At 40.3% G+C, this 18,593-nt stretch overlaps 1 protein-coding gene across 4 annotated transcripts in view; it reads right to left on the reverse strand.

Moving 5' to 3' along the window:
* Positions 1–4,698: 4,698 nt before the first annotated feature.
* Positions 4,699–18,593, reverse strand: part of wizb (WIZ zinc finger b) — a 39,969-nt gene continuing 26,074 nt past the window's right edge. For all 4 annotated transcript variants that reach the window (XM_060901573.1, XM_060901571.1, XM_060901570.1 and 1 more), the window contains 4 exons: positions 18,331–18,542; positions 10,887–11,118; positions 9,150–9,315; positions 4,699–7,549 (listed from right to left, as the gene is read on the reverse strand). In XM_060901573.1, the coding sequence (XP_060757556.1) occupies positions 7,165–7,549; positions 9,150–9,315; positions 10,887–11,118; positions 18,331–18,542 (995 nt within the window). In that variant the 3' untranslated portion in view covers positions 4,699–7,164. The remainder of the gene's footprint in view (positions 7,550–9,149; positions 9,316–10,886; positions 11,119–18,330; positions 18,543–18,593) is intronic.

An 18,593-nucleotide genomic window follows, 5' to 3' on the forward strand; every position in this document is an offset into this window, starting at 1 on the left:
AAGAGTAAATAAGTTGTCTGGTGAAACATCACTTGAGGAAATACTTGATATATTAATTTGTATATGTCTACAATTGACTAAATTGACATGAAAATATTCTGTATCTGAGGACTGCATTTATGAACAATTATTTTAACTAACCAGCTGAGCTATGCTTAAGTGAACACCAACTTGATGATCAACAGTGTATAAATAATATATAAAAACATATAAAGTTAGCTGAACAGGATAAGCAACTACAGATAATGGATGGATGAATGAATAAAGTTAGCTGGCAAGCTAACTTAGCCTAATGCTGTTGGGGTATCAGCTGCTTTTAGGTAGGTTTGTTAGCTAACTGTCTAGCTAGAGTATATTAATTCATATGTTTTTCTACCAAAAATTTGTCCATGAGTGTGATCGTTGAAAGGCTATAGCAGCACTTAGATATACACACCAGGCGGCTCCCGAGTGGCCCAACAGAAAAGCTTTTTGCCAGTTTGAATCCTGATGATGCCACAGCATCAGGAACCTGAGCACAGGTTCACAGAAACTGGACAAATGAAGATTAGAAAAAAAAATCGCTTGTTCTTTTTCTAGTCTTCAAGTGTCCAGTTTGGGTGAGTCTGCACACATGACAGCCTCAGATTCTTGTTCTTGGCTGACAGAAGTGGAACCTGATGTGATCTTCTGCTGTTGTAGCTCATCCAGCTCAAGGTTTGATGTGTTGTGCATTCTGAGATGCTGTATTATCCTGCGAAGTTATAAAGAATGATCTCATCTCATTATCTCTAGCCACTTTATCCTGTTCTACAGGGTCGCAGGCAAGCTGGAGCCTATCCCAGCTGACTACGGGCGAAAGGCGGGGTACACCCTGGACAAGTCGCCAGGTCATCACAGGGCTGACACATAGACACAGACAACCATTCACACTCACACCTACGGTCAATTTAGAGTCACCAGTTAACCTAACCTGCATGTCTCTGGACTGTGGGGGAAACCGGAGCACCCGGAGGAAACCCACGCGGACACGGGGAGAACATGCAAACTCCACACAGAAAGGCCCTCGCCGGCCCCGGGGCTCGAACCCAGGACCTTCTTGCTGTGAGGCGACAGCGCTAACCACTACACCACCGTGCCGCCCATAAAGAATGATAATTTTAGTAACTATATCCTTCCTGGCAGCTCAAACAATTCTTGTCATTTTCCTCTGATCTCTACAACAGGATGTTTCAGCCTGCAGACAGGATGTTTTTTGTTGTTGTTTTTCACAGCATTCTATGTAAACTCTAAAGATAATTTGTCTGAAATTCACAGGAGATCTGCAGTTTCGGAAACACTCAAATCAGCCCATCTGGCACATCAGAAAGGAGGAAAAGTGTGATCTCTGTGGATCCATGCCACAGTAGTCACAGAGATAACACTTTTCCTCCTTTCTGATGTTTGATGTGAGCATTAACTAAAGCTCTTGACCTGTATCAGTATGATTTTATGCATTGTGTTGCTACTGAAATGTGTCCATCATGTCTTTTAATTAATAAAGTAAATGTATTGTTACTGGGGGTGGCATGGTGGTGTAATGGTTAGAGCTGTCGCCTCACAGCAAGAATGTTCGGGGTTCGAACCCAGCGGCCGGCGAGGGCCTTTCTGTGTGGAGTTTGCATGTTCTCCCTGTGTCTGCGTGGGTTTCCTCTGGGTGCTCTGGTTTCCCCCACAGTCCAAAGACATGCAGTTAGGTTGACGTGGGGCGGCCTTGGGCTGAGGTACCCTTGAACAAGGTACCTGACCCCTGACTGCTCCCCGGGCGCTCTGGTGTGGCTGCCCACTGCTCTGGGTGTGTGTGCATGTTTTCACTGCTTCAGATGGGTTAAATGCAGAGGATGAATTTCACTATGCTTGAAGTGTGCATGTGACAAATAAAGGTTTCTTCTCTCTCTTCTCTTCTCTACATGATTAGCTGATTAGATAATGACATAAATATGTCAAAAGACCTGGCTTGCTAGTTTAGCTTACTCAGCTTGCTAATGGTTTACTGTAGGGGAGAGCGGGGTAAGATGAGCCAGGGGGTAAGATGAGCCACCCCCTGTTTCTAAGAAACAGTAAACAAATGTGACCATGTGACCACATTCAAAGGGGGCCGGGACCATTTACTTACACTTGTGGAGAGGAGCACCACATGTCAAACTAGGTGAGGGAGATATTTATAAAAATGTGTTTTTGTGCTTTCTAAGTCAATTCCATGTTTGTCCACAGTGAAGATGATTTAGAGAAGACAAAAGTAGAATAATATTTAGACACATTAGGGTTAAGTTAGTGGCTTTCTAAGCTATGATATGAATGCTAATAAAAATAATTTTGATTAGCCTAATCCCCTTTATTAGCATTTTTCTACAAAATGGTGGCCATGGGGTAAGATGAGCCATTAGATGTGGGGCAAGTTGAGCCACTGGCTCAACTTACCCCATTGGTGGCTGAGCTTACCCAATATGGATGACACTTAAGTTTTCACATTTACTGGTCATATATGACAACAACATATATATATATATATATATGACATCAGATGAGGAAGACCAGTTGTTAGATGTGGGGGATTATGTTGTGGCAAAATACACGGGGAAGAAGAAAGTGCATTTCTTCATTGGCCAGATAATCAAATTGGATGTCTTCGAAATAGAGGCAAGATTTCTCAAAAGAAGCCGGTCATGCCATGGCTCTGCAAGAAAGCCAACCTTTGTCTTCAAAGAGAAAGATAAGGCTGTCCTGTCAAGACAGGATATTGTGAAAAAATTGCCCCATCCCTTTACTGTTGGGGGGACAGCACGGAGGGAGAGGCAAATGGTGTTCCCTTGCCATTTGAACGCTTGGAACATTGAATAATGATGAAATGATTGAATGATTGATGGAATGATTGCTGCATGTTTTAGCAATGTTTTAACCTACTGAAAGAAATAAGATTCTTTTGGCACTGTTCTACTGTTTTAGTAATTTCTATAATATAGTATATCTCTCATTCCCTCTCTAACCATCCCTCTTTCTATCTATCTACGCATATATCTCTCTCTATCCATCTATCTATCCCTCCCTATCCCATCTCGTTCTATCACCTCTCTCTTCATCTCCCCTTCTCTATGCAACAGCCCTATCCCCCACTTGATTGACTTGACTTGATTCATTGATTGCATTTCTAATAATAAAAGTTGTTTACTTTGTTAACCTAACATGTTTTGTGTTGGCTCAATTTACCCCACACAGTGGTTCATCTTACCCCGTGCATGGGGTAAGTTGAGCCACTTGACATTTTTTTTTCAAGAGGTAATATCACTCTAACCATAAGAGCTTATCAATTATGTTTTGCTCAGATAGTAACAATACACTTTGAAATTTGGTATGGTGTGTAGACTGGAAGCAAAAATGGCTTTAACATGTAGTTATGATGAAAAATGTAAAAAGTGGCTCATCTTACCCCACTCTCCCCTACACAATTCTGCAGGCTGGACACAGGTTGTTAAACTGTGAAATGCCAATATCTCCACAGGTTTTGTTTTGCGTCATTTACAAATCATTATCAAGCTGTTTCCTTTTAAGTATTTAAAACTGAAGATATCTGATCAATTAGGCCAGCAATGTTGCTCTGAATCAGATATTGCTGCTGACTTGATTAGCATTTGGTCCCTGAAGTGTAGGCTTTTGACAGAAAACTGCTTTATTTTTGATTGGGTCTTGAAATGGAATGAAATGTGTCCATCATGTCTTTTAATTAATTATTGGGGGCGGCACAGTGGTGTAGTGGTTAGCACTGTCACTTCACAGCAAAAAGGTCCTGGGTTCGAGCCCAGCGGCCAGCAAGGACCTTTCTGTGTGGAGTTTGCATGTTATCCCCATGTCTGCGTGGGTTTCCTCCAGGTGCTCCAGTTTCCTCTACAGTCCAAAGACATGCAGGTTAGGCTAATTGGTGGCTCTAAATTGACCGTAGGTGTGTATGTGAGTGTGAATGGTTGTTTGTCTCTGTGTCAGCCCTGCGATGACCTGGCGACTTGTCCAGGGTGTACCCCGCCTCTCACCCATAGTCAGCTGGGATAGGCTCCAGCTCCCCTGCGACCCTGTAGAACAGGATACAGATGATGGATGGATGGATGGATGGATTGTTACTTTTGCTCTGTAATGGTGATCAGAAATAAACATAGTGAAGTTGCATACTTTGTTTTTTTAAAAAAAACTACTTAAAAAAGTACTATGGTTTATTTCTATTAAAAAGTAGCATTACATTGAAGCATGTAGTCAAGTGATGAAACAAGAGTACATGTAGTTGATTGTACATAATAAGCTAAGGAGAAAAAAACCCCACGCCACTTGTGTTTCCTTCAGTGGTTCACTGGCACCCTCATGTGGTATTTGTGTTTAAAGCAATATGACTAAGAAAGATGAGCAAATGTTGCTGCTGTGTATATCCTGTCAAAGCTAATTAACAAAAGCACAATATGTATTCAGAAGTATCTAATTATAGCATTACAGTATATTATAATACAGTATATTATAAAGAATAAGACACGTAAAAATAGCCAGAAGAAACTTGCAACATTTTTATTCAGTTTTATAACTTAAAGCCTGTGTACTGTATATTGCAAAAAGTAACCATTTTGATTTTGCTATCCCAGTACCTAAAGAGTGTATGTTTGTACATTTAAGAAGCAGAAATAATGTGACTCTACTACTGTATGTTTCAGATCACATTTAATGATTTGTTGATTCACATGAATCGTCCTAATGCTTGTGCACAGTATGAGTCTTCCATGGCAGCGAAGCATTCTCTCTCTCTCTCTCTCTCTCCCACTCCCCACACACACACACACACACACACACACACCTCTTGTAACCAATCCAAACTAGCTGAAGAAAGTCTTACAGGAGACAACTGCCTGGCACTTTCCAGCAGCAGCTCATCTTGAGGTCTGCATTACAGTCCCCATCAAGACACATCTTTAAAGTCCTTCAATGTCAGGACATTTTCATGATCTAAGCATTGAAAATTAAAAATCCATTCATATCCACTTTAACTCATGAGCACCAATAATAAAAAATAACACTTGTTCTATTTCACTTATCTTGAACTGCAAGTACAGAAAGACAAATGGCAATAAAAAAATGCACAGAATTATTGTTGAAATAAACTCAAATTGATCAAGATCATATTTCATGACTAGTAGGTACTAGTTGTAATATAGTCATATACTCCACAGGAATGCTGCAAGTCTAACAGTCACAGAAATGCTATGAGTAGTGAAACAAACCATAGTTTGTCATGTGACCATACTGTTATTGCTTCACTGTGTAGAAATGGATTACCATCTAAAGTCATGTGAAGCTACATAGTTCTGTCAGTCCTTAACAGAAGCAAGATGTATCCAAGTAGTCTCTTCTTTGATCAAGCAATAACCATAAATGTCCCGAGATTAAGATCCAGCATACCAAAGATTTGTGGTGTTTCTCAGAAGCACTTTATCTAAGGTGTAAAATACAATCCGAAGAAGGACAACTCAGATTTTCTCAGTAGCCACTGTCCACCATTTCCCTCAGTTGAGAAGACCAAATCTGTTTTCTCCATTCAGTCACAAACTTGGGTATGACGGCAGTAGCCTAGGAGACTGTCCCATGTCACACTGATTCTTTGGCACATTCTGCCACAGACTGATGGACGCAGTGCATTGAAGTTCTTGGCAGAAACACAAATGTATTATTGAAACCTATTTTAAAACTAGATTTGCAGCTATATGGCAAAGACATACATGTGACCTTTTAAGTGCATGCACGTACACGCACAATTACAAACACTTCCCGATCCAGCCTTGAGCAAAAGTGCATCAACTCATTATTCATATGCCAAACATTCAGATTCTTCTATTCAAAACAGGGCGTATTCAAAAGTGCAATGCATTAGCACATGGATTTGGGTTTTAGTCAAGGCAGGCAGCAAGTTCATTAATTAACCCAATTTTAGGCCAACTTTCCATTCTTTAAATCCAGGGCAATTTCTTCAAAAACTATTTTTAATTTAAAAAAAAAAGTATTCTAAGCAAATGGGAGAGACAGCTCAAGAGTGGGTGCAGTAAGCTAATGTGCAAATAGCAAACTAGGCTTCACTCAACATTTAAGCACACTGAAATTTTCTAATCATTAAGTGCAGGTACCTTGCCATCTTTCTGCAGTACCAACAGTAATATTCCGGCCTTTAAGAACCCAGACAACAAATAGTAGTCAGAACATTTGAAAAGACATGGTATGCTGCTAATTTGTATTTTTGTTTTTTCCTTATCATGATTACATTAAACACAAATTACAGTATTTATTAGCTTATTGAAACCTTTATGAACCAAAAGGGAAATTATCCCTTTTTGTCATTTACTAAAACTCAGGAAAAATGAATAATAATAATAATAATAATAATAATAATAATAATAATAATAATAATAGTCATATTTACTATGAAAACTAGTAGAATTATGAGGAAAAATGTGACCTACATTAGGACTCATTACAAATGAGATCATGTAAGGTGCATCCTAAAAGTTTGAGCAAGGGCATGTCAGCACTGATAGCTCATAGTACTTCTTTATGGCACAACTGTGTTAACCATTAAATAGGTGTCTGCCATGACAAGCTTATTTTGAGAGGGTTAAAGGCTTAGTGTATTCGTGCTTGGGGGGGGGGGGGGAGTCATTAAAAGAAAGTGCTACAACAATTCTGGATTGACATAAAAATTGTTTATATTTTGCTTGTGCCTTTCATTAGCAAACTAGTAGGTAGATGTTCCATGTTCAGTACAAATAAAAAACACTGTTCCATTCCCTCTTAAAATCCAACTAAGCTAAAAGAAGGACATAGCAAGTTAGTTACACTACATATTCAGATACCGCCATATGCACCACTGACCTGTTAATACTTTTTTACACAAACAAATATCATCAAAAGTGAAAGAATTTAAACATCTTTTGTTGGCCAGCAAAACCCAAACTGGAATAGCAACAGTCCTACCTCAAGCTCCTTTTACTGCTGTATGATTTACGACATGACTTACAAAAATGAATGGGTAATAAGCAATGCGCTTCCAAACCCTTGTTTTTTAATAACAAAAGGAAGTACAAACAGAATGAAGGAAACGGAATTTAAATACATAAGACAAAAGCATTATGTAGTAGGTGTATCGACTTCCAGCTCAGCCTTGGTTGGAATTCCAGGGCCGGTCAGGGTGGGAGCTGTCAAGGTCGGGGTTGAAGTGGGTGTAGGAGCAGGAGTAGGAGTCGAGACTGGTGGACATGGTGTAGATACAGATGTAGGGTTAAGACTTGTGGCTGAGGTGGGAGTAGAAGCTGTCGTTGCTGTAGTAGTAATAGAAGTGGAGGTAGTAGCTGAGGCTTGCCTTTCAGGAACAGCCATGTCAGATTTGGCTGGAGTGTTATTTGCTGTGGGAGCTGGCTTGTTGTTGTAGTCAAGTTTCAGAATGTGCTGCTGCAGATGCCTGATCCAGTCCTCCTGGACTGACAGGGGGCCATGAAACTCCACATCACAAAACCTGAGAGAGCATTATTTCTTTCGTCATGATTATGATTACTTGGGCAATTAAGGATTTTACATGTTGAAACAAAAATATCAAAAACTTGTTCACCATGAAAGAAAGAAACACACTTAAGTTTCTTATAAGTAGGGATGCATCAGTATTAATACTTGCATCTGCCCCGTACTGTGCGTATTTACTGATATACATAAAAAATGCCAACATCCAAAACTATGTGATACAATGTGACCCAAGCCTAGTGTACAACATCACACTAATAAACAAATGACATGAAATTACAGTGGTCTGGCCAGAGTTCACTATTAGCTAGATGAGAAAAAATGTCGACAGCCAAGTCTAGATCAGTGAAAATAACAGCACTTACCCAGCATGTTGTTCTTGATGATCTGCTACTAGCAGTCACTGACAGTGAGGTATTCCGACACAATGAAGTGAATGAAATGTACTTCACATTACAGCTATACAGAAGAACAACACACATCCTTCTCTATTGCAACCCTTAGCAATTCAGGGTAACTAATGGGAAGAGCTAATCCTCCATCCAAGCATGCATTTTCTATACCGCTTATCCATCAGGGTCACAGGGGAAGCTGGAGCCAATCCCAGCTGACTTTGGATGCGAGGCGGGGCATACCCTGGGCAAGTCACCAATTAATCACAGGGCTAACACAGAGATGAACAACCATTCATACTCACTTTCACACATATGGGCAATTTAAAGTAGTCAGTTGACCTAATCTGTATGTCTTTGGACTGTGAGAGGAAACCAGTGCCCCTGGAGGAAACCCACACAGACGCAGGGAGAACCTTCTTGCTGTGAGGCGACAGTGCTAACTACTGCACCCAGAGATAGCTAATGCACATTTAAAAATCAACTCCCTAACCTTGTAAAGAATAAGCCTAGTAGTGTATGCATGTGGACACGTGTGCTTTTCATGGCCACGATGAAAACCATGGAAACATAAACAAAGCTAAACAAAATGCTCAGCAATTACTGATTAATATGAAGTAGGTTGCAGCAATGGTTTCGACGAGTACCAAAAACATGTACTCGGTCTGGAAGAAAAAAAGCCCTGATGCACCCCTCCATCACTACCACTGTTTCTCAGCATTAAACACATTAACAAACAACACACACTGATGAACAATAGAGCTTGTATGAAAATGTAACATGAAAATATTAACAGCAATAAATGTGTTTATTATAGAAACAAACAAGCAGAATTCAACACCAGTGGCATCAACAAAGATGCTTCCACCATCAAACAAGTCGAGTCTTTCTTGTTAGTAATTTGTAAGCCTCAAATATTCTTAAAATATACTTTAAAAAGTACAGAAGCTATTGAATAAAAACTATTTCAGACATCTGACCTTGCTGTGGCCTTGACCCTCTTTGGATAAATTCCAATATCTGATCAGTTCATCTGCTGGTTACAATGAGAATTCCATACAAATCCTACAAACATTCAATGAATTGTTCTTGAGATATTGCGCTAAAGAAAATGTCGGTTGGATGGACATACACCTGGACAAACCGAAAACATAACGCCTCCACCACCTGTGGCAGAGACCTTTAAATATTGTAGATACAACTCACCGGCACTTGAGGGAGTAGATTTTACCCACAAGTTTGACCAGAGGAGTGGAAGGTGGTTTTGGCACAAGGGCAGGAACAGTACTAGTGCGAGGTGGTTTGGGAGGACAACTTTCTCTCTCCCCTCCATCAGCATGTAATGGATGTTTCAGGGGCCGTCGCTCAATGCCTAGTGAAAAAAAAGCAACGAGTACCTTTAATGAGGCTGCTGCCATATGATTGGCTGATTAGATAATTGCATGAAATGAATGATCACAGACACAGATGGCTACAGAGTTAAAGTGGCTGGACCACATACAGTACCAGCCAAAAGTCTGGACACACCTTCTAATTCAGTGTTTTTTCTTAATTTTTATGAATTAAAAGACACTTCATGCCTGAAAGTAATGATGGATGTCATTTCTCTTTACTTAGCTGAGCGGTTCTTGACATAATATGGATTACTACAGTTGTGGAATAGGGCTATTTACTGCATTGTTATTATTTACTAATTACTGTTTGATCTCAAACGCATTAAGAAACAAGAAATTGCACTAATTATCTTTTGACGAGGCACACCTGTTAATTGAAAAGCATTCCAGGTGACGACCTCATGAAGCTGGTTAAGATAATGCCAATAGTGTGCAAAGCGTCATCAAGGTAAACGGTGGCTACTTTGAAGAATCTAAAATATGAAACATATTTTGTTTTTTAACACTTTTTTGTTTACCGCATAATTCCATATATGTTCCATATGTTATTTCATAGTTTTGATGCCTTCAGTATTGTTCTACAGTGTAGAAAATAGTCAAAATATAGAAAAACCTATGAATGAGTAGGGGTGTCCAAACTTTTGACTGGTACTGTATGTACAAGAATGTACAATGGCTGCCTGCCAAATTTAAAATGTAAAAGTTCATTGAGATTACATCTACAATGTCATAAGTGTCATAACAATCTGCCATACTGAAAAAAGGCAATAGCAGTGCCTCCATTTACAAATGTACCGCCTCAGTTTCACCTTTGGACTGCTCTTTAACCATGTAGAATTACATTTTTGTTTTAACAGGGTTACACCAGTCAATCAATCACTGTGGACGGGATTTTAAGTGGGACTTTTTAGTGCAGTCCATAGACCCTCCATCAGGTCTAGTGGTGCATGTGTTCAGGACACAGGGATGAAATGGCTTTGGCCTGCAAATGCTACAAACAGCTTTGCACTCAAGTCTCCACCACTGAACAGTTGATAGCTTCAACAAAACAAACTTCAAGTTGAATGATGAATTCAAAAATAACTCTGATGCTCATATTCATAAGATGTGCATACACATACACGACTGTACTTTTTGACTCTATACCGTGCAGTTCTACCCTTATACCGGTAGGATATAGTATACCCTTCTATAGAAAGGAAATTATTTACAATCACCCAGAAGAGGATGGGTTCCCTTTTGAGTCTGGTTCCTCTCAAGGTTTCTTCCTCATATCATCTTTAGGAGTCATTGCCACGGTCACCTCTTGCTTGCTCGTGAGATATAAATTTTTAATCTATAATTTATATCTGGAATTTATATATCTCTTTATATTATATTGAAAAAAAAAGATTAGTCAACAATGCCAAAAAGAGTCATTGCTGTTACTTTTTCCAATGTGGCAGAAATATATAAAGTAAGACACTAAAAATTAATTGACAAATGCAATTCGCATTTCCATTGAACAGAAGAAAACACTTGTAAGAGTATATCACTGAGGCGCTCTTACCTCGTGTCACCCGGACATTAAGTTCACTCCGAGCCACTTGCGCATGTGGATGTGCACTGCTGGACTGATGTCCCCTATCCTGGGTACTGATGCCATGGTGAAAAGTAGTGCCATTTCGATTTTTTACCTCTACTGCCCGTGATAATGAACTCCATGAACTGCTCATGATCTGCCGTTCAACAGGCCTCCCCTGGGACAGTGTTAGAGACGCCCACTGGGCTGCTGAGTGCTTCTGAGATAGAGTGGATATAGAGATTGAATCAGATAATTATGAGAAAGCAAAACTACTCTTCTGCAAGACAAACGTAGCAGAGCAAGTAAAATAAGTGGGAAAGCTATGGCAAAAGCCGCAATGCAGATTTATTTTAACTGCCCTCTATAATGCTGTATTGAGTCAGCTGAAAATTTTTAAATTACGAAAAGCATGCAGCATGCTCCACTATATTTCACTAATCCATTCATTCAGAATCTTCACAAAACCTTGACAAGATTAACATTAGTAAAAAATTACTGACCAACAAAGAAACAAGGTGACTGTACATGAAATTGCACATTTATCAATGCTATTACTGTTTATGTAACATACAGTACCAGTCAAAAGTTTGGACACCCCTACTCATTCATAGGTTTTTCTGTAATTTGACTATTTTCTACATTGTAGAACAATACTGAAGAAATCAAGACTATTAAATAACATATGGCACAAATATGGAATTATGTGGTAAATAAAAAAGTATTAAAACAAAATATGTTTCATATTTAGATTCTTCAAAGTAGCCACCGTTTATCTTGATGATGCTTTGCACACTACAGGTGGGTTGCATCTGACGTCACATCTGCTTCATTAGATATGCAAGACATGAAGTGGTGGTTAGCTAAGCTCACCATTCACAGGGCGGAATCAAACCCGGGTCCCCGGATTTATGGTATGGCGCCTTATCCAACTGAGCCACAACGCCCCCAACACCTGTGTTTTCACTTTATTTATCAGGATGTCCTAGCAATGTTTACAAGGACAATGATGTAGATTGGGCTCCCCACATTGAATTAGATAGATAAGATCATCGAGATAATCACGTAAACACAAAAGCAGAGCCCACGAGTTAACAGCACAAAACTGCTTCCCTGGTCATGCAGTTACAGTGAGCCATGATAACTTCTCCATTCTGTTTCACCAATATCCAGGTCTTTAAGGGTGTTTCTGTGGATCTTTATGAATGATTTACCTGGAGAGAAGAGCAGGGAGGATTAAGAATTGAGGATTGAGGCTGTGGTTTGTTTACACCCGATACTAAAACTTGTAGCATCCTAGCAACCATCTCAAAGACGCATATAAAGAGCCCAAAAATTCCTCCTTACCCGGGCATAAACGATACAGGATTTATCTTGTAGTGTCCTGATACACTGTAAAATATAATAAGTTGACTTTACTTAAAAAAAATATGCAAAGTCGTTGCCTCAAAAAAAGTCATTTATGTTGATTTAGATAAATTAGATTGGGTTAACTTATTTTTTGTGAGTTTGCAGTACTCAAATTAACTTAGATTAGTTTGATTACATTAACTTATTTATTTTGAGTTTGCAGTACTCACATAAACTTATATTAATTTGATTACATTAACTTATTTATTGTGAGTTTGCAGTACTCATCTTATATAATTTTGATTACATTAACTTGTACTGTAAACTTAAAATAAATAAGTTAATGTAATCAAAATTATATAAGATGAGTACTGCAAACTCACAATAAATAAGTTAATGTAATCAAATTAATATAAGTTTATGTGAGTACTGCAAACTCAAAATAAATAAGTTAATGTAATCAAACTAATCTAAGTTAATCTGAGTACTGCAAACTCACAAAAAATAAGTTAACCCAATCTAATTTATCTAAATCAACATAAATGACTTTTTTTGAGGCAACGACTTTGCATATTTTTTTTAAGTAAAGTCAACTTATTATATTTTACAGTGTACCCAGATCTTTAACCCAGCCACATATAAAAAGTTGTATGCCTCCATGGTCTTCCAGGATTTCATCTGATTGTCCCTGTAGAACGATGTCTGCAGCACGAGGTAGTTTGAGATGTCGGGGAACTCAGTGGATGGATAATTTTCCAATTCATAGAAAAAAACCTTCTTTACTAGCATGTAAGGATCTATCCCATTGCAAAGAGCAACTTTCTGAAGGTATTTTAACCGTGCATTGGCCTTTAAACTGTGAAAATAGTTGGAGACGATTTCACCAGCTCTGTGCATAACAGCCGTCAAATCGGTTTGCCTGACCACCACTTCATTCACCAGAAGTAAATTCGTAAGCAAAAGTCACATGACTATTCACAACATGTCTGTGAAGGTTCTCAGTCATACAGGTTTAAGGCAATTGGACTTGCTTGAAATTCTTAAACACATTTCACCTCTCATCCAAAAGGCTTTTTCAGTTCTGTCTGACTAGTGGGGAGTTCCAGGTATTTATCCTCTCATGGACCAAAAGCAACCCAAAGGAGAGTCGTTGAAGTCACATGGGTCATTGAGTTATCCTGTAGGTGTTAAGGTCACTGGAGGCCAAGTGTGAATGGTGTTACCAGCCTAGAGAGTCACTGACTCTGAGAGCGTGAACTGCCTACAACAACTAGAAAAGGACCATGCCATCAATCGATCTCTGTACTATAGACTGTACCCTGGGGAAGCCGTTCTTGTCATTTATGGCTTCCCCAAGATTCACAAGAAAGGAGCTCCACTCAGACCCATCATCAGCAGTATAAACTCGGTCACCTATAACATTCCCAAACATCTAGCCACCATCCTGGCTCCTCTTGTCGGAAACACGCCACATCACATCAGTGACTCTCAGGATTTTGCCACTGAAGTTGCAGACCTTAAAGGTGCCCTTCCATCAAAAACATTTAATACTGGCTCTTTTTGAAATACCATAGTTCACTCCAAATTGCATATGCATGCTGCATGTGAAAATGTAATTCCCCCCCATTCCCTGTATTACCTTATGAAAGAAAATAGTCAGAAAAACGAGCAGATCTGAAAAAGCCATACGATCTTACATCACTTTGTAAATTAGTATTCATGGCCTCGCCCACCTTGGTTTGCAACCGCCCACGGGAAGAAAGTTCGGATTTAAGCACGAGGAGAGATAGCAGAGCCAGTGTTGCCAGATTGGGCGGTTTTAAGTGCATTTTGGCGGATTTGAACATATTTTGGGCTGGAAAACATCAGCAGTATCTGGCAACACTGAGCAGAGCCCATCTCGTCAGTAGCTAACGAAGAGGACCTAACAGCAAGTTGAAAACATGTCTGAACAAGTTCGTGCCTGTGTTATTTGTGGCAGTAACACATCAACGTTGCATTTCTTGCCCAAGATAGAAGAGGTGAAGAAGAAATGGTTGGAATTTATCTTTGGAACACCACCAGCGAAGTGTAATGCAGTGTTAGTACTGTGTTCTGATCATTTCAACCACAGTGACTTTTCAAACTTCGGTGCCTTCAGTAGTAGTTTTGCTTCGAGGTTGTTTTTAATCCCTGGATCTGTGCCGTCAAGACGATCGACCACCAGCTCACAAGCTGCAAGTAAAACATGAACTTTTTGTTCGAAGGTTTTTGTTACAAAATAGCATGTTCATATTCTCCACGTTAGCATGCATGACATGGTCACAAGCGAGGCAGGGATGAGAGTTTCCAGCTTTTTCTGAGTAAAAAACGACCTTTTTATATTATGCCAAATCCGTTGAGAATTTTTTTTTTATTAATTTCGGGGGGTTGGGGTATGTTCCTTCATGCTGTTCAAACTTTATTAACTCCAACAATGTTTACACATTATTTGTAAGTCGCCATCTTTAGTCTCATTTAAATCTCGTTGAATGTGATGTAAAATTCGTGTTATCTACATTGTTATTGTTCAAAACATCGACATCGAGACCATAATAGCAAATCAAAACAGTTTTTACAAAGACACCCACATTCTTTTTTTTAAGTCACTCGTTCATTTTATTCGTTTGTTTGTTCAGTAAAAACCCAAACATTTGTTGAATTTTTCTTATTTCCTTGCGTCACACCTCAATGACATCAGCGCACGGTATTTTTCCCTTCGCAGTTTATTCCTTCTCTCTCGCCGTAGTAAGACACCCACATCCGCTTGTTCTGACTCACTGGAGGTAGCGTCACAGTGCTGTTAGCCAATCAGAGGTAACACGTTTACATGTCATGAATATTAATGAGTAAGAGCTGAAATCCTGTCGTTCTCCCACCACCCACTCCTCCAGCAAACTAGAACAGCCTGAAACAGGAGAACCACAGCATTTTTTTCACCAAAACCGGCTCACAGGGCATTCATTCATACTAGAGACCACCGCACAATTAATGAAAAAATGATGCAAGGAGACCTTTAAGCTAGACTCTGATGAAACCATGGTTTCCTACGATGTCACTTCTCTTTTCACCTGCATTCCCACCACAGAAGCAGTCAAATCAATTAGGAAATGACTTCTCCAAGACAGCACCTTACTGGACAGAACGAACCTCACCACGGACCACATCTGCACCCTGCTTGACCTCTGCCTGACCACCACCTATTTCCAGTTCAACCAATGTTTTTACAGACAGAAGCATGGATGCGTCATGGGCTCACCGGTGTCCCCTAGAGTGGCCAATCTATATATGGAGGAAATGGAAAACAAAGCCTTGACCACTTTTTCAGGAGTCGCTCTCAGCCATTGGTTCAGGTATGTGGATGACACCTGGGTTAAAACCCATGAGGTGGAAGCCTTCACAGAGCACATCAATGCAGTGGATATCAACATCAAGTTCACTCGGGAGGACGTCAGTGGAAACAACCTAGCCTTTTCGGACTGCAGTATGCACATCAAACAAGACAGAAGCCTTAGCATCGAGGTCTACCAGAAACCCCCCCACACAGACCAGTGCCTACTGTTTGACTCTCACCACCCAATGGAACACAAATTGGGGGTCATTCGGACCTTACATCACAGGGCTCAGAATATTCCTACAATGTTAGGGGGAAAAGAGAAGGAGCAAAAACACATCAAGGAAGCACTTCAGAAGTGCGGGTATCCCAACTGGGCCTTCGTCAAGACCAGGAAAAGAAACATAACGGACAAGGAAGAAAACAGCAACAAACGCAAGAACACTGTCATTCCCTACATTTCTGGACTATCTGAGAAACTCAGGAGGATCTCCTACAAACACAACATCCCTGTACACTTCAGACCCAGCAACACTCTGAGGCAGAAATTGGTCCACCCTAAGGACAGAATACCCAGACACAAACAGGACAACATATGCAATTCAATGCAGTGAGGAATGCACAGACCTGTACGTTGGGAAAACGAAGCAACTGCTTCACAGACGCATGGCTCAACACAGGAGAGCCAGTTCCTCAGGCCAGGACCCTGCAGTCTATTTTCATCTCAATAACAAAAGACACTTGTTTTAGGACTGCAATGTACACATTTTAGCCAGAGAAGACTGGTGGTTTGAAAGAGGAGTAAAAGAAGCTATCTTCGTCAACCTGGAACAACCGTCACTGAACAGAGGAGGTGGTCTGATATCAGGTCCATATGGCAACGTAACGCTTGCTGAAAACGATGCAATACACATGCCACACCTCTAGGGGCGCTGTAAGACGGTCCCTTCAGAGACACCAGAAGAATACAAGAAGTAAGGACGCATGCGCATAAACTATTATGCGCGAGACTTCATATTAGCCACAAAGTCAGGAAAATCTGTTCGTAAAATTACATTATAATGACCAAATACAATGAAAAGTATTTTTCCAGTCTCACCTGTGAAAGGTAATCCCATGTGATCTCGTTTGGACGGTAAACCTGTTGGTACAGTTAAACGCAGCTAATCTTTATTCTCCGCTTTGACCTATCCAATATGGCGGCGAGGATGACGTATGATTCTACGCGGAAGGCGGCGTCTTTAATGGTCCGGAATAAATTGAATGCTACACGCTGATGGATTAATTTGTTGTTTCTCACCTGCGAAAGGTAATCCCATGTGATCTCATTTGGACGGTAAACCTGTTGGTACAGTTAAACGCAGCACATGAATCTTTATTCTCCGCTTTGACCTATCCAATATGGCGGCGAGGATGACGTATAATTCTACGCGGAAGGCGGCGTCTTTAATGGTCCGGAATAAATTGAATGCTACACGTTGATGGATTAATTTGCTCTTCTACGCCCTTTTTGAGGAATGTATTGTAGGACTTACTGTAAACCAACATCTGAAGAGGTGAGATCGCTCCTTTTTTTCCCTATTTTTGCTGGCGGGATTGACTCTGCCCTAAGGGCAGATTCTCTCTCTCTCTCTCTCTCTCTCTCACTTTGCACCATTACACAATAAATATTCACAGTGAAAATATTTTGTAAGCGCGTTTCATGAACCAAGTTATAGGATTTGTTGACAACTCGCATCGAGTTCGTTACACTTCTACCCGGCGTGAAGCACTCACAGTCATGTGGTTGTGACGTCATCGTAAACAAATCCGTTCTACTCATCCAGACGACTTCACAATGGCAACGTTGCCAGATCTTTCCACTCTGGAACCCGTTCTCAAAAAGATTGCGTTTTGGGCACCCAAAACACCAGTGCCGTGTGGACGCCAAGCCTAAACGATAAGCAATTGTATCGGAGTCACCTGAATCCGTTGCCGTGTGGACAGGGCCTGAGACACCACTTATCAGCCACCTACAATGCAGTCCTTGGCACACTTCCCAGAAAACTGAATACACATCCACACCAAGACTCAGCTGATTTCAATGACTCACATGATGGCATAGAGAGCCAACGACCCACAGATCATCCTAACGACTCTCTAGGCTGCTAACACCATTCACACCCGGCCCTCAGTGACTCTAACACCTACAGGATGACTCAATGACCCAAATGACCTCAATGACTCTTCTTAGGGTTGCTTTTGGTCCATTAGAGGATAAATACCTGAAACTCCCCACTAGTCAGACAGAACTGAAGAAGCCTTTCAGATGAGAGGTGAAACGTCTTCAAGAATTTCAAGCAACTCCAGTTGCCTTCTTTAGCACCTACGGTTGACTGAATACAACCCATTGACATTACCTTAACCAGCTTCATGAGGCAGTCACCTGGAATGCTTTTCAATTAACAGGTGTGCCTCGTCAAAAGTTAATTAGAGGAATTTCTTGCTTTCTTAATGTGTTTGAGAGCAAACAGTAAATAGCAAATTATAAAAATACAGTAAATAGCCCTAATCAACAACTGTAGTAATCCATATTATGTCAAGAATCGCTCACCTAAGTAAAGAGAAACAACAGTCTATCATTACTGTAAGACATGAAGTATCTTTTAATTAATAAAAATAAAGAAAAAACATTGAATTAGAAGGTGTGTCCAAACTTTTGACTGGTGCTGTAGCAGAAGCATTTTGTACCTTCTTTTGGGTAATGTGCCCATCTGATAGGTAGCTACGGTGCAGCTCAGCCACTGTTTGTGGCCGGCTGCGCATCCAGGCACTCAGTGTCTCAATGGGTGAACCATTCACAGACCACTCCGTCACACCAAACTGTCGCAAATGAGCCCGCGCATGGCTGGCCAAAGCCTTCCGGTTCTCAAAGGCAAAACCGCACAACTCACAGCTAGCATCTAAGGAAAGCCACAGAAAAGCATAAACTTGACAGTATGTCAAGAGTTGAA

This window comes from Neoarius graeffei, chromosome 20, assembly GCF_027579695.1.
Source record: "Neoarius graeffei isolate fNeoGra1 chromosome 20, fNeoGra1.pri, whole genome shotgun sequence".
In the NCBI taxonomy this organism is placed as follows: Eukaryota; Metazoa; Chordata; class Actinopteri; order Siluriformes; family Ariidae; genus Neoarius; species Neoarius graeffei.